At 32.0% G+C, this 17,864-nt stretch overlaps 1 protein-coding gene across 1 annotated transcript; it reads right to left on the reverse strand.

The window, feature by feature from the left end:
- Positions 1-409: 409 nt before the first annotated feature.
- On the reverse strand, positions 410-7,101 carry LOC143069188 (tetraspanin-18-like). Its single transcript, XM_076243694.1, has 7 exons — positions 6,921-7,101; positions 5,686-5,922; positions 4,478-4,552; positions 3,597-3,704; positions 2,645-2,866; positions 1,810-1,893; positions 410-815 (listed from the first exon to the last, which is right to left on the reverse strand). Exons 1-7 carry the CDS (start codon positions 6,990-6,992, stop codon positions 747-749), a joined length of 867 nt encoding a protein of 288 aa, XP_076099809.1. The 5' UTR covers positions 6,993-7,101; the 3' UTR covers positions 410-746.
- Positions 7,102-17,864: the final 10,763 nt, after the last annotated feature.

Genomic DNA, 17,864 nt, shown 5'->3' on the forward strand with positions numbered 1-17,864 from the left:
TATAACGGCAAAATTTCCTTAAAATTGCCAATTCAGGGGCAGCAACCCAACAACCGGTTGTCCAATTCGTCTGAAAATTTCAGGGCAGATAGATCTTGACTTAATAAACAATTTAACCCCATGTCAGATTTGCTCTAAATGCTTCGGTTTCAGAGTTATAAGCCAAAAACTGCATTTGACCCCTATGTTCTATTTTTAGCCATGGAGGCCATCTTGGTTGGTTGGCCGGGTAACCGAACACATTTTTTAGACTAGATACCCCAATGATGATTGTGGCCAAGTTTGGTTAAATTTGGCCCAGTTGTTTCAGAGGAGAAGATTTTTGTAAAAGTTAACGACGACGGACGACGCCGGACGCCGGACGCCAAGTGATGAGAAAAGCTCACTTGGCCCTTCGGGCCAGGTGAGCTAATAATGTAAATATAAAACCTAGCAACCATGTAGGGAGCTAGAAATCTTGAAATTTAAACCTAATGCAAATCAATCCCTTTTTTTTTTTATAATTTACTGATTTCCAGAATCTCTCAAATTTTATTGAATGCTCTAGTATCAAATTATTTTTTTCTATTTCAAAACTTAATAGTCTATCCAAAGAAATTGTAAAGAACCATTTGAATAATAAAATGGCTGTGTACCAAATGTATAAATTTTTTAAAACCTTGTAATAAAAAAAAAAAATGGAATGATCTAGACTACAATTCTTGAGTTCTTCTTCATATAAAATTTCAGGAATACAAAGTTCTCCTTTAAACATATTTTCCTTGTGGTTCTTTTCCTTTACAACAAATGAAACAGGCAAAGATCACACAGAATATCTAAAAATAGAAAATATAAAATAGATAAAAAATAACGTTACAATCGCAATAAAATAATTCTAATTCTTGTCATGTATGTATTAGCAGCACAATGGGTGTTGCCGATAAAGCAGGAACTATTTGCCCTTCTGGCACACATGATTTCACAAGCTATTGACAAGGTTCCTTTATTTTTGTATGTGTTCTTAGAAGTCTTCAGATGATAGTTCTGTCATATAATTTTTTTTCTCTTTTGTTCATGGTTAGTCTGTTTAATTTGTACTAATCACTTTTTGACTTGTGATTGTTGTCTCGGTATTTTTTTTAAAACTTTTTTTTCGGTTATTGATCAACCCATTACAAACCAAATCATACATGTAAGTCCGTCCATTAGGGTATTATTTAGAGTAGTATAGCTAAAAAAATAAAATGGCGGAATAAGAATATCATGCAAAATCTATTCTAAATCAGGAGTTATTAGGGAAGACTTATATTTCTATTTTTAACTATATTTCATGCTCAGTGCATAGCGTTTAATCATCACACAAAACAGTTCTAGAAATCCTGTGATGTACTTTATGGATAGAATATAAGGAATACATGTCAATGTGACAGAAACCATAAACTCTATTCCATAAAGCAGGCACTATTATAGCTGACTATGCGGTATGGGCTTTGCTCATTGTTGAAGGCCGTACAGTGACCTATAGTTGTTAATGTCTGTGTCATTTTGGTCTTTTGTGGATAGTTGTCTCATTGGCAACCATACCACATCTTCTTTTTTATACTTACAACAGAAAAACATATCACTGAGACTTTGAGATGAAGAACAGCAATAAAAGTCCTGTTCCTTTGCCTTTTTTCTGTGTATGATTTTGAGTCATGGATGGATACCCACTATCCTTTGGATACCCACTATCCTTTGTTTTTCTATGGTCTTTTTTTAAGCATTAATAATATATATTTTTTTTCAAGCATAATAATGAGTCATATATCTAATATAATTTTGTTTTACCTCCAACAGCATAAGAGCTATTCCCACTCCAATATAGATGGCGTTGTATCTCATAACAATGTCCTCTAAAGCATTAAAACAGCCCTGGAATTAGAAGAATTAAATTGTATATATCAGAGTATTAATGCCAACATTTTTTTTATCAATGACTTAATAGTATATATTCAGATCTAGATACTACATAAGAAAATGCCTGTACCAAGTCAGAAACGTGACAGTTGTTATCCAAACGTTTGAAGTGTTTGAGCTATTGATTTTGCCATTGGATTAGGGACTTTCCGATGTGAAATTTCCTATGCAATAATAAAATATATTCGAAATTCAATATTCTTCTTCAGTTTTTTGGCCTGTTGGCCTATTTAGGAAATAGCTGGAGTCTTAAATGCCAGGGAGCTAGTATGCCTATAAAAAAATCCCCTAAAAACATAGAAATTAAAAAAATTAACTTGTTTCATAGAGTGACACTGGTAAATACAACCAACATATTTATGGACAAAAAGAACACAGAACTAAAAAATGTTTGTATGATAAAGGGGAATTGATTAGTAGACAGAAATAAGGGATATCTTGGCCGATAATTAAATATATCTATTATATTTAACTCTGGTGGATAGTTGTTTCATTGGTAATCATACCACATCTCCTTATTTTTATATTCAATCTTCATTTGAAAATTCGTTATTTTTTTAATAATTTTACTGATTTTTTGGGACGACACAGCCAGACCAAACACATGCTGTTGTAAAGCTAATGAATCTAGTACTATTGTCTTGATTTTTTTTAAAAAGAGGCTAAATAAACAATATAATTCATAAATATATGCCATATTTTTTACCATCTTGAAATTGGAATTTTCAGGTGTTGGATCTGTAGCACATTCAGTTTGATTGACTGATTTAAAAAGTCCTGAATCAACCACTGGTGTTTCTGTACCGACATTCTTACAGCAGAAATAGGGAGCCTTGAATGTCACCTGTTTATTGTCAATGGTATAAGTTCTAATCCAGCCTGGAGCTAGCTCTACATCCTTGTAGTTGTCAACTCCACAGCAATCAAACTAAAACAGACAAAATTATTTTAAAGGTGGAAGAATAACTGTATATATCTAAGAACAGAACTTCTAACGTAACATGAATCTGATTTTTTTTTTCAGTATAGAATTGACAAAATTACTAGACTTTACAAGATTTTGGATTTTGGTAGCGTCTGACTGAAAACCAATCGGAACTGCTCAATAAAAGAAGTTATATTTTGTCAAATAAAATGACCAAAATACATATGTAGGTGTGATTTATTTGATGTGAAGTGTTTTATACTGTTTTGTGAATATGGTAATGCAATCAGCCCCATATTTTTATAATTCTGTTTGCATTCTGTACCCTTCTGTGGTGAAATGAATGCACTTATAACAAATTTTAAGTGAAACATTACAAGTTTGATACACTGGCATCACTTTATAACTTAATTTGAATGACATTTTATTGATATTATCAGAGATTATTAGGATAATTGTATGTTTTTATCACATGTCAATTTCTGTATTGTGCCTTTATCAATACTGATCTGATGATAAAATTGGCTGCAATTAGGTAGCCTCAAAATCTTAACAATATATATGTTCCTGATATAACATAAGGAAAAGTATAGTATTACTGTGTAACTATTTGAATTTAAACTTAGTGTATTAAAATGCATTGTGTTAGTTTGTTTGGAAGATGAATTTGCTGCCTTCAAGGAAGTTAGCTATTAATCCAAGGGTTTCAGTAACAATTCAGTTGACCTGTTACCTCCATGAAAGCTGCATTAATTCCCATTGAAATGATATCTGTTCCATTATCACCATTATATTTATCTTTTATCACAGTTTTCATCTCAGATTTCACAGATCCCTGCCACTGAAATAGAAAAAAAAAAATATGGTATTTTATAAATTTAAGTATTGTAATATATATAGTTGAACAGTACGCTAAAATGGTTGACCCACTTTACTGATATGATTGAATTTATGTTGAAAAGACTTCAAGATAAAGATTTTACTACAAGTATCGCATAAATTTACACTATCAATGATCCATGTAAATTAGGTCAAGGACAGAGGAATCCTGAAAAACGACCATGTACACATAAAAATCATTTGATACAGCAAATATAGTTATCATATTTTCTATTATGTCCGCAAACCTGAAACTGATCAATGAATCAAATAAATGAAGTCAAGGTGAGATGAACCTTGCCAGACAAACATGTACATACATTAAATACAATCATTCATTACATTTAATAAAGTTGAGCTGGAGAGTATTGTAGTGGCAGTAAATATCCTCTGTAAATACCAGGGATAGTAAATACCGCCCACTCTGTACATTTGTAAATACCAGGGGTAGTAAATACTGCCCACTCTGTAAATACCAGGGGTAGTAAATACCCTCTGTAAATACCAGAGATAGTAAATACCGCCCACTCTGTAAATACCAGGGGTAGTAAATACCGCCCAACTTTGTTCCCTAGGTTTTGGTTTGTGACCCAGATTTGTTTTTTTGCTTTTTATATCTATTTATGACTATTGAACAGCAGTATACTACTGTTGCCTTTATTTGATAACTTTCAATAATAATTTTTATACAATAATCAAAATGCACAGGAAAAATGTTATCCTGTGAAGACCTACCTCATCTTTGTACTGGAATGTTAAAACAACAGCTGCTATCTGTGCTCCTAGTATGATTAGTACCACAATGGAATACTGAAAAAGAAAAGAAAAGTGATAGTACAATACGAATATAAAATACATTTTATGGTACAAAATATTAGTGTAGGTCTATACATGTTTCAGTATAAGAGATTCCCACAGTTAATAAGAAAGACAGGGAGCTTTGTTCTTAAAGCAAGATGTAAAACGTAAACTTGACCAAGTAATTAACATGAGTTATCTTGGAAGAGGTTTAAGTTAGACAGGTTAGTTGCACAAAGCAGAATTTGAAAGGTAATATAAGAATGTAATTGTCTTTTTTAAAAACAAGGAATACTTTATTTTTGTAAGGTCGTATGATAAGATATTCATTTGTTTTGAAAGTCTAATTATAAAACTATCTATGTTTCTTATATGATAGTACAAAACTGTGAACATGGTTGAATTTTTTCTTCATTTGACTATAAGTCAAAGCTGTTTGAAATCGTTTGCCATAGAGTATATATTATACATATTTTTATAATAGTATGTATAATTTGTTTTTTTATGTAGATATGAACAATATAATATATAGTGACAAGTACTTTGTTTTTCTAGTGCAGGAAATCAGCACTCAGATACCACTTATACACTTCAGTTTTCAGGAAATAACTGACAAACATATGTTCCTTTTCATGGTTTTGGCAAAAGTTCAGTTTTAAGTTCCAAACTCTTTTATGAAATACAATGTTGTATATCAATAATATACACCCTCTGTTTGAATGTAATGCTATATCTATATATTTATTAAACTTTCTGAAAAATTTGTAAAGATTTTCAAAAGAATAATCATGATAATCCAAAAAAAAAATTTGCTCTTTAGGTCTATTATTGGTTATCTCCTATATTATTTTTAGTGAAATTTTAAAACCTGTAAACATAAAAAAATATGGTAAAAGATATGATTTGAATGCCAATGAAACAACTCTCAACTAGAAATTTTCAAAGTCCAAAGCCCGTTATTTCAGCAATAATTCAGCCAAGCCCAGCAGAATCAACCATAAATTCAATTTGAAGCTCATTATAGTAGACTTGCATACTTAAAATCAGCTCATTCAGTTAATGACTATATATCCATTCCTTCAATTTTCAAAGAATAAATTACCCATCATGCACCTTTGTAAATTGTAATGAATATGGTTACTTACACTTGTTAGAAGAATCTTCTGCTGACAGCAAGCCCCACAACAACCAAACATGGACAATAAGAAAACAAACACTCCCACACAGATACATATTATGGCAACTGTAGATATCACTGAAACTAAGTCTGTTTCTAGATGCTGCAGCTGAATCTGTCTGAGGAAATCACTCACATAACCATTTACCAAATTTTCTTTGAACTTTAAAAGTGCTCCAGCCACTAAAATAGCCAATCCCAGAAGCTGTAAAACAAAAACACAATATATTGATGGATTAGGCAAACAAAGTTTTGATTATTAATTATACTGTCAATACTAGATAGATTTATAATTAAAAAAGTATAGTATAAATAGAAGAAATGGAGCTTTGCTGCATATATTTCTGTATTACTGCACTTAGGCTGTAAACATCTGTAGTTTTTTTCACACAAAAATGTTTACAGAATAAATATGTCTGTGGAACTACAGTCCATATCAATGAACATTGTGAATGCTAGTAGTTGAGGGCCCTCATGGGGTTTTTGATTATGTGATTACTTGGCCGTTTTTTTTAATGATTATTTGATTATTAAGCCAAATATTTCATGATTATTTGATTACCTAGGACTGTATTTTTAGTTTATGATTATTTGATTACTAAAGATAAGCAAATATTTAATGATTATGTGATTATATTGGCAAAAAAATGGTGATTATGTGATTACTAGGACCCCCCCATGAGGGGCCTCAGTAGTTTAAAAGGTCAATGAGGTCCTGATCCAGAAATCCTTGGCTTAAAAACAATCCTGAAGTCCAGAAATAAAAGAAATTTAAATCCTGACATCCTGAAATTTCAAAAAAAGAATTCAGGATCCTGAAAAGATCAATCCCTAGATCTCAAGCTTAAAAACAACCGATCCCAGAGAACAGATAAAGGTCCATCCCCCCTCAATGCAGTCTTTAGTCCTTAACAGCTCATTCAACTTAGCTTAAAGTTAGGAATATTTTTTTCTGTTTTGTATTTTTAAAAATAAAACAAAACTGGAAAGTTACTTCAAATTACAAATGACAATAGACATGAAATATCTACATCTGAAATAGAAGTTTAAATTAAAGTATGATTCATAATCATATTAACATTCGTGTATAACTACAGGAAGTGTATTTTTAAACAGGAGTCACTGTAACAAAATACATCCTTGAAGAAAATTACTGTTATCTTATTTTTCATTTATATTTTTCAATGTTATTATTTTACTTACTCCAAAGATAATATTAACAATAACGAGAACAACTTGTCCAAGTCTTCCACAAGCACCAATTTCTCTCCCCATTCTGTTTTCTTTGTAGTTTTTGTTATGTCTTGATCTCCTTAAAAAAATATGACACTTTCTTATAAATAGTCTAAAATGGCGTTGTTAAATATATAAACAATGTTTTCTAAAAATAGATTTTATTGAGTTATGTCCCATACTGACAAGTTATTTGCAGCGGGAAATATAGATTTTCGGGTTACAAAAGTACATTTAAAGAACTGTAGCGTCAACTTACTATTATGAGATTATTTACAATGTCAAAAGACAAAAAAATTTACATCTAACATGATACCAGAGGTGGATTTAGGGAGGACTCAAGGACAAAAGTTAGATTTCGAAATCGACATGTATTCTCTATATATAAACTAATAAACTCATCATAGATACCAGGACTAAATTCGTTTGACTCACAAACTCGACTTTAACAGTCACAATTCGAACAGAACATCGACTTTAACAGTGCTTAATAGTTTTCAAGGGGGGGGTTCGTCCGAACCCCCCGAACCCCCCCTGGCTACGGGTATGCATGATATACGCCAGACGCGCGTTTCGTCTACAAAAGACTCATCAGTGACGCTCGAATCTAAAAAGGTTAAAATGGCCAAATAAAGTACGAAGTTGAAGAGCATTGAGGACTGCCAAAATTCCTAAAAGTTTTGCTAAATACAGCTACTTAAGGCTATCTAAATAGACATGGTCATTTTGGTCTCTTGTGCAAAGTTGTGGTGAGTCGTCTCATAAGCAATCATACCAACTCTTCTTTTGTTTATGTATTGGCAGTGGCTATTTGACCGGCACCGGCAAAATAACAAATTTGCTATTTGACCGTCACCGGCAAAATAGCAAATTTGCTATTTAGCCGGCACTGATTAAATTGTATCTCAATAATCTCACTCGCATTAAAATGTAAGAATAATAATTAAATATAATTTTTTTTTATTCAAAACCTTTTGTTACTGTTGCTCATATAAACACTTAAACTTCTGATCTAAAAAAATTAAATAAACTATGTTGCGTACACATGGAAAATTTGAAAAAATAAAAAATATGGTGAATCAGAAATTTGTTTTTCTCTAATTATTTTTTTCTTCAAATTTATTTATCATATATTGAGTTTCAAAAGTTGATTTTTAACTTTAATTTTTTTATTCTTGTGAGGTCATTGTGAGGAAATTGTGAGAATGCAGGATTTTTCACGATTAACACCAAGCAAGCAACTATTAATATTGTCTGTCATGTCTGTTTTATGATGTAGTTTTGCATAATAAAATTGAGAATGGAAATGGGGAATGTGTCAAAGAGACAACAACCCGACCAAATAAAAAACAACAGCAGAGGGTCACCAACAGCTAGGTCTTCAATGTAGCGAGAAATTCCCTCACCCTGACCCAGAGGCGTCCTTCAGCTGGCCCCTAAACAAATATATACTAGTCCAGTGATAATGAACGCCATACTAATTTCCAAATTGTACACAAGAAACTAAAATTAAAATAATACAAGACTAACAATGCCCAGAGGCTCCTGACTTGGGACAGGCGCAAAAATGGGGCGGGGTTAAACATGTTTGTGAGATCTCAACCCTCCCCCTATACTATATAGCACTATTTTTTTTTTTATCACTGACAGGATATTTAAACCATAGATTTTACACAGATTTGAAAATCAACTTTTTTATAGATATTTTAGAAAAAAAATATATTTAATAAATGTATTTACAAATGTGTTTTCATGCTTTTAATTTTAATATTATAAAGTTATAAATTTTTCATTTATGAAAATCTTTTATTTTTGATTGTACTGTATTTTTATTAATGCTTGATATTGTGATAAAATTAATTTAAATTACTATTAAGCTTTTTTATTCTCTACTAATCACATTGATCAATGAACAGTTTTATTCAGTGCCGGCTAAATAGCAAATTTGCTATTTTGCCGTTGCCGGTCAAATAGCAAATTTCCTATTTTGCCGGTGCCGGTCAAATAGCCACTGCCTTATGTATTTAATATGACAATATACAACATGTCTCTGCTTTAAATGGGATTTCGTCACCGCCTGACAATTTTTCTAAAATGCAAGTTAAGTACCTTGTGTTATATTTATAAAGGTATATATAGGAAAAAAATATTTTGAGACGAGTGCCTGTGATATAATCGTGTAAAATGGTGTTTTTGTTTCAACCTTTTAGTTTTACACTAACACTAGCTTTTCATGAGATTTTCATAGTAATTTATTAGACATAGTTACCAACTAACTATTTATTAACAATTTACAAACTTAAAGGTTAATTTAAAGTGAATATTATTTTTACGAATTAACAGTTTAGCGAATGTTATAATATATCTACAGTTGTGTAATTTCCGATATCTATATGTATTTTCCCATTTGATCTTTTTATCATTGAAGATCATTGAAAACGGGCATCGAAAATCACCCCTTTATCATTGCGGTTGCTATTTAGACGCTTTTTCTGTACAATTGATGCTAAGGTGCTCTCTTCGAGGTCCGCGTTCCTAATAGAAAAGAACGGAATACCTTTTATTTACATAATAGGACAATATAGAGTTACAATTACAAATACAATAAAGCAGAACAGCAAAACAGTATTCTTAAGTTAGGCATTATAAATATTGCTAGCAGTGTCTCAATGTTATATAATAAATGTTTACTCAAGGCAGGTGTTTTGATAAGAAATAGCCAAGTTGTTTCAAAATATTAATAGACTCACAGTTAAATAACCAAATAAATTTATTAACCATATCTGGGTCATATCTAACGAGCAAATTGTTTTTTTTTTACATTTTATAGATATAAGATCAAATAACAAAATCTCTATCCTTAGAGTACTAGTATGCAGGACACATGCTTCACTAAGAAAATGAAGTTCATCTTCCACTTTATTTAAATTGACACTGCTGTACCAACTATTGTGAGTTTTATCTTCTAAATCTTTAGAGATCTGTAAGGCTTTTTACAATAGAGTTCTCCGGCATATTTTCAATTCTAAAATAATAATTCAATATTTTTCACAATACTTATATAAATGGGAAAGCTACCCAGTTTAGATAGTACAGTAAAATTACTGCTCTTTCTATTTACATCAAAAATAAATTAAGTTATTTTCATGTGTAAGTTATTTGGTTCAAGATCTAAATAAATTTTATCTAAGAGTATACCATTTCTAAATTTACTACTCTTTGGGTTAAACGTACCCCAAATTTCAGAGGAATATAAAGAAATAGATTTGATCATGTGATCAAATAGACTAGTATAAATAGTGAGTAGCTATTCAGTTCAAGTTGTATACCGACCGTACAGCTAGTCAAGGTTGTTAAAATTTCCATTTGTTTGTTCAAGATGTCATAATTACAGCATTAATTCAGTCACGTCTCAGTCATTACAGCTGAACCGACGTGCCGGGTCAGCTCTTCTTTAACCGTTATCTACAATGAGGATTGACTGATAGATGGATCAATGACTTACTTCTTTCGTCCGAGGGCTGTATTCTAGGTGTTGAATAATGGACCTCAATTTCACTGTCTCACGACATTGGTCCTGATACCGCTTCCTATCATCGCTATTACTAGGTTCGAGACTAGCACTCCGTCACCGTGGTTAGCGGGCTGCCAAGCTGATCAATCTGGCCCTGAAAACAGCCGTTGTGGAGCCCAGACTCACGGTAAAGAAATATCAAAAAAGAAAATAACCAAAACAACTCAGGCACCGAGCCGACCGAGGAAAGCAGGAGAGTAAAAAGTTTAAGTGATAATTAGAGTATAGTTTTATCATGACAAGTTACAGATCAAGTTCGAATTTTGTTCCTGTCTGATGATTTTGTGCAGAGTTGCGGTATGGTTTTTGGACATGGAAAAATAACTTAAATATACAGTTTTCAACAGTTTTTTGTCATATTTGAAGATATTGACTTGATATTTTTACGTTGTTTTAAAAAAAACCACCATGACAAGATATAGATCAAGTTAGAATATCTTTCCATTACAATGAATTTTCAACCGGTAGTGACTTTGTATTGCCATGCAATACTCTCATAATGCTGTTTTGAGGTTATTATTTCGGTTTGATAATGTGTTATGTCTTATCGTTTGAAGTCCATATAATTATAAAATTATAAAAAAAGCCTTTCAATCGCATCATTGTCAGGAAAATTGTTTGACTGGTATTCTGAAAATAATTGTATAACATGTATGTTCGTTACGTTAATGTGTCACTGTTTGTGATGTACTGTGGTGTCTGTCGTTGATTGGAATTGTTCGTTGTTACTGCAGTTTGTATGCTGTGGCGACTATTATCGTTTTTGTTTCTGTGATGAGTGTTCTCACATGTGTTTGTGCTGTATATCTGTCACGCAGTATTGTCATTTTAACGTTGTAATATAAGCGGGAGGTTTGGCTAGCCATAAAACCAGGTTCAACCCATTGTTTCTTTAAATGTCCTGTACCAGTTCAGGTATATGACTGTTGCTATCAAATAGTTGGGGTTTGGTTTTGTTTCACTTCAGTGATCCTAGCTGTTGTTCCTTTGTTTTCCTCTTATAATTGACGAGTTTCCCTCGGTTTAAATTTGTAACTCGAACTAGCTTTCTCTCTATCGATTCATGACTTTTGAATACTGGTATACTACTGTTGCCTTTATTAATCGATTTACGATTGACATACTATCGCCTTAATTTTCGTGCACTTTGAAAAACAAGAAAAAAAATCCCATTACATTTTTTTTTCTATTAAAAAACAATATGTTGTTTTAACTGTCGGGTTATTTTTTGCAGAAGATTTTAACGTTTCCCTAATTTTGTTTTTGTTTCTATGAATCAATTTGGAATCATTTAACATATTGTTCATATCATAGAATAAGATTCTTATTTTTTTCAAACAAAAACACCAATGGAATAAGTAAAGCGTTACAAAAATATGCCGATTATTCATTATACACAATTATTTTTCACAATGGTATCGATCTCCTACGCATACGTTTATAGTTTAGAGACTGGCAAAAAGACAGACAGACGGATAAAAGGATAACTAGAGAGCTCCCACATCCTCGGTTCTCAGTCCGTAATATAAAAGAAAGAAATTAGTGAAATAGTTCAAACATATATAAGATATTTGTTATAGTGATATTGTTTCACATATTGAATGTAGATTTTACAATAACATAATACAACAAACATATCAAAACAAACAATACCCAGTCATGGAGTTGACTAATGAGACACACATTTACAATACCTTCACTTTCTTGAATGTGACCTACTGAATTCGACTATTTAACGGATTTATAATAACATAAGCAACACGACGGATGCCACATCTGGAACATGGTCTGCTTACCCTTCCGGAGCAGCATCCCCGGTTATTGGTGGGGTTCGTGTTGCTTAGTCTTTAGTTTTCTATAATATGTCTTCTGTACTATTATTTGTCTGTTTGTCTTTTTATTTGTAGCCATGGCGTTGTCAGTTTATTTTCAATCTATGAGTTTGACTGTCCCTCTTGCATTTTCGTCCCTTTTTTACAAAAATCATTACACTCTATTGGTTTTTTAAACAATCAAAACATGTCATTCACATTGACAATCTCAAGTAATAGATTAAAGTTAAAAAATATGTAGTCATAAACAAAATACATTTAAAAATAATTTAAGCCCTTGTTTAGACAGTTAAAAAAGAAAACACCAACAAAATCAATCTCTGATAATGTTAGTTGGATCAGAATGATTAACTTTAATGTACAAATTGATTTCTTTAAAAAATAAAATAACTTACTGGATAATCAAACTATTTATGGTTAGAAAGATGCATGACAACAATCGATGTGCAAAACGACTTAATTCTTGATATAAGAACGCTGATTTGAAAATGTGTGAAGTTGGATTCTTGGACTGAATCTAAAATCGTTAAAAAAGTTAGACCATTAATAATTTTGATATATCAAACTAATTCGTTTCATAGAATATAAAGGTGCAAGGAAGTCAATCTGTGTTAATTTGGATTTGTCAGGAAACTATTGAAGGTACGTTAAACTTAATCACACCCCATTTCCTAAACCACTGTGACATACAAAAAAGACATTTTGTGTATATTTGACCAAATAAAAGTTCCAGATGAGGTTGATGGAATCATTATTACTTATTGGATATAATTTTCTATATGATAAGTCAGTAATGACAAATGTGCCCTTTTTTGTCATCAGTAAAAGACTCCATACTTCGCACGCGTTATCACATAAGCAACACGACGGGTGCCACATGTAGAGCAGGATCTGCTTACCCTTCCGGAGCACCTGAGATCACACCTAGTTTTTGGTGGGGTTCATGTTGTTTATTCTTTAGTTTTCTATGTTGTGTAATGTGTGCTATTGTTTGTCTGTTTGTCTTTTTTCATTTTTATCCATGGCGTTGTTAGTTTATTTTAGATTTATGAGTTTGACTGTCCCTTTGGTATCTTTCGTCCATCTTTTGTATCTACCTGCGTGAAAGTGTTCATAACAAAAAAGAAAAGCTGCGTTTCCCTGAATTCATTTCACACCAGGACTATATAAATGAAGTCTTCAATTTTGTTGTTTCACAGTTAAATGTGTAAAACATTGTGATTGGAACACTAGAAAGGCTAATTTACACACACATGATCAAATCAAAACTTATTAAGATAAGATAAGATAAGCAAACAAAAAAGTTTAAAATATGTTGCAACATTTGACACAGTGTAGATACTATTCTGTACGCTATCCGGAAGTCGCGATTTTCGAAGCGAGAACTTTTTGGATCACATTCTAAATTTGTTGGATATACTATATTAAACGGTAAGATGTTCATCTGTACATTGCTTAATGATTAATTCAGCTGACATCGATATTCACAAATGGTTTATAATTAAATTTAGCACATTCATTATTCGAATCTTTGCCTTAATCAAGAGATTTTCAAGTGCATCACTAAGGAAAATCAGTCGGTGAACCTAAAAACAATCTTTTTGCACCCTTACTGTACAAATTAACGTAAAACCCAGACTTAATTAACTAAATTAAGTATATTTTAAGTGGTGGTAAAAGTTTCAGCCAGATCTTTGAAGCCAGAAATAAGAAAATTACACTTGTTTGAATTTCTCACTGTACGATCAGTCTCGCTTGTATGTTTTGAAACTGTGTGATCAGTCTTTATTTCACTGTATTCTAGTGGTGATTTCAAAGTTATTTACGATACATTAGAAGGGGGCAATTTTTATAAATAACACAAATATATTTCAATAAATTCACATCCTGAAAACTTATGAATCATGTTTAAGCTTGATAGGGTGTACTCGACTTACTTCATTAAGTATAAGGGTGTTTGAATGTTGCTGAAATAAGAGGAAGTTTTTTTTGTTTATATAAGTTTCAGAAATGTCCTCCGTTATACTTAAAATTGTACAAACACACAGATTTAATTGTTATACAAACATTCGAGGTCGTACTGTAGCCTATAATTGATCACAGTTCCTTCACTTTGTTTTGGATGTAGATCTGTCTCTTTCACACGCAATTGTACACCTCTTTGTAAAGCTGTGGTTTATAGTGATAATGAAGTCCGTCTTTCCGTTCGTCCGTTGGACCAGTACAACATGTTTCACGGTTTTGTAAGCGCGTCTCCTATAAACCACTTAATATACATTGGGGTTTCCAGACATTTTTAAATGGAGAGGGTGTCCAATCCAGGAGAAAAGAGGATTACAAATATATGTTCACATACAAATGCATTGAAAGTTAAAAATGAGTTTCAAACCGCCGGATCCCAATTGTCAATAAAAGACCCCGAAATGATAATGTTAAACAATTCAAACGAGAAAATTAACGGCCTTATTTATATAAAAAAGGAATGTATTTCGAATTTTATTAAAAATCTTTAATGGGGTTTCTTTGTATAAGATACGGACTTGAACATTGCATTATATGGGGGCACCCAGCAGGTATTTCCAACCGTTACCCCCAAAACCAATTGTTAAACTTTTCTAAAATTGCTCCATTTTTAATCAACTAATGTATTATGGACCTTCTATTTCGAATTTTCGGTTAAAATATTTTTGATGTTTCTATATCTAAAATACGGACTTCGTCATAACCTTATATTGGGCGTACCTATTTTATATCCACAACTTCCTTCAGACACTTGCCATAACTTAATGAATCTTTTTTCAGATTCCTTATCATTTAATTAAATTGTGCACCTCTTTTTTTTTATTTTTCGAAAATTCAGCAGTTTTCTAGTTCCATGATAAGGACTTTTCCACTACTTTATTGGGTGATACCAATTTACTATACACAACTTTCAAAAACTTACCATATATTAATAAAACTTCCACATATTCGTTATTGAATGATGCCCCTGTGCACCTATAATTTAGATTTTTTGGTGGTCTATTTTTTTCCAAAACATGGACTATAGAAGTGGCGGGATATAATTTCGTCAATTCTTTGCTCAATACCTAAAGTTTTTAAACAAAGCTTTCTCTTTCTATTTTTTGTCATTTTAAAAGAGAAATGCTTGATGTATGTTATCACCAATTGGTCAACGGCAGACGGTGTAAATAGTCTTTAAAAATGTAATATTAAACAGATTACTGCAACGACACACTAATACAAAGTCCACAAGCGAATCATGTATCGCTTTTTAGGTATTTGATTTTAAATAAGACTGACGGAACAAAATATAATTATTTTGCCGTCTACAAAAAGCATCAGATATATTTGTATAGTCTGATGAAAGAAATTACACGTTATAGTTCCATGGACACAATCATAATATCACATAGACACGTATACACCTTCAAATTACCGTTGTTTTTTTTCTTCAAAATCACGACTGGTCATACAGACAAAAAATCTGAAATCGCTACTAGAATACAGTTACTTTTAGACTGATCGTACAGTAATTTATTTTGGGATCCTCACGGAAAGCATATTTTTTATTTGAAATACGAACATTCTACTTATATACGGTAAGAATATTGAAACAGTATATATTTAACTGAAAACTGATGCAAATATTTGCAATAAAAGATCATTTGCTTTGTACTACGGGAGCAAAATTGTCCATCGATTTCACTTTTTTCTATAAAGTTGGTGTGATGCACATGTATATTTTATATTCTACTGCATGTTTTTGTTACAGTTACTCATATTTATGATGCTATACATACATTTAAGATGTGCAAAACACTTTATAGATATAGGAGTAAACAAATGATGAGAAAATTCCCCAAAACAAAACCGTTCTGTTAGCCAGTTTGAAATCCTCGCTTCGAAAATCGCGACTTCCGGATAGCGTACAGAATAGTATCTACACTGTGTTTGAGTACTGTTCAAAGCTTTAAATCTGTCCAATTTGTAATGACTTCTTTTGATTTAATGTCATTTTTTACAAAATTTTCGACGAAAAAAAGGGTTAATAATGTTTTATAATAGTCTTCAACAGCAATATATAGCGCATTTCGATTAAATGGAAAAAAACCTGAGTTGTTGAAAAATAATAAGTGTTATCATAAACTACAAACAATATCGTTTCATATCTTGAATATTAATTTCAACATATTGTTTATCAATAAATCCATAAATTTTAGTCAGGAAAATGATGACATCGTCATCATGTAGCAGATTGTACACACTGTGTCAAGAAGATGATGTACTAAACCATAGCAGTCACGTGGTGCAAATAAAGTGAGTTGTAGCTCTACATAGATTTTGACAAATATCACAATAAGTCACGATCATCTCAACACGACAAAACCTTACCAAAGATTAACATGAACAACCTGCATTCATTCACGAAGTAAGTAGTCGATGCAAAGACCATAATAAAAAGTTCCAACTTTACTGTTCATCATCCATGCATGTCCATGCTGTGTATAGTGCTTGTCAAATCACCTCTTCTTTTATTGGACTTGTATTTACATTGTGTCTTACTAGTAGATAAAATTTATTCATTTTGTTATGTTCACTTGAGTTAATATCTCTTCTAATTGAGTTAAGCCATTTCAATTGATATTCTATAGTGTCTCTGTTTTATGTTGGGATGTTACACTATTGTTTCAGATAAGGGTGAAGGTTGATACATATTAAAACGTTTAAACCCGCTGCGTTTGTTTTCCTGTCCTAAGTCAGGAATCTGATGTTCAGTAGTTGTCGTTTCTTGATTTGGTTTATAAGTGATTCTCGTTTTTTTATATATATAAGACCTTTGGTTTTACCCGTTTGAATGGTTTTAAACATGTCATTTTGGGGCCTTTTATAACTTGCTGTTCGGTGTGAGCCAATGCTCCATGTTGAAGACCACACTTTGACCTTTAATGGTTAAGTGTACAAATTGTGACTTGTATGATATAGTTTGGAACTCATACCACATCTTCCTATATATGTGAAATCACCAATAATAAGAATAGCACTTTTCTGTTCATCTTCATTCTGAAAGAAGAGATCAAGCACACATTTTAGTTCATACTGATCTGGGATTGGATCAAATTGGGCCACCATTACTGCCAAAGTGGAAAGAAAATAAAGACCTGTTTATGTAATAGCCTAAAGAATACTACCAGATGGCTAAATTAATTCTTGATAACAGGCAACGAAGACTATTGCTTTTCAATAAGAGTGGTATCCAGTGGCGGATCCAGAAACCATAAGAGGGGACCCACTGACTGCCTAAGAGGGGTCCGCTCTGGTCATGCTTCAGTGATTCTCTATATAAGCAAACACATTTTTCCCTGGACCCCCCCCCCCCCCTAAAGCCGCCTCTGGTATCTTTATTAAAATTGTGGTGACATTCAAGGTTTATCCATACGATATGTGTTTTGTAAAAATAATGCAGTATCTGTCTCATTTCAGATAAGAATCTGTTGGGCTCCCACA

The sequence above is a fragment of the Mytilus galloprovincialis genome, chromosome 3 (assembly GCF_965363235.1).
Source record: "Mytilus galloprovincialis chromosome 3, xbMytGall1.hap1.1, whole genome shotgun sequence".
Lineage (NCBI taxonomy): Eukaryota > Metazoa > Mollusca > Bivalvia > Mytilida > Mytilidae > Mytilus > Mytilus galloprovincialis.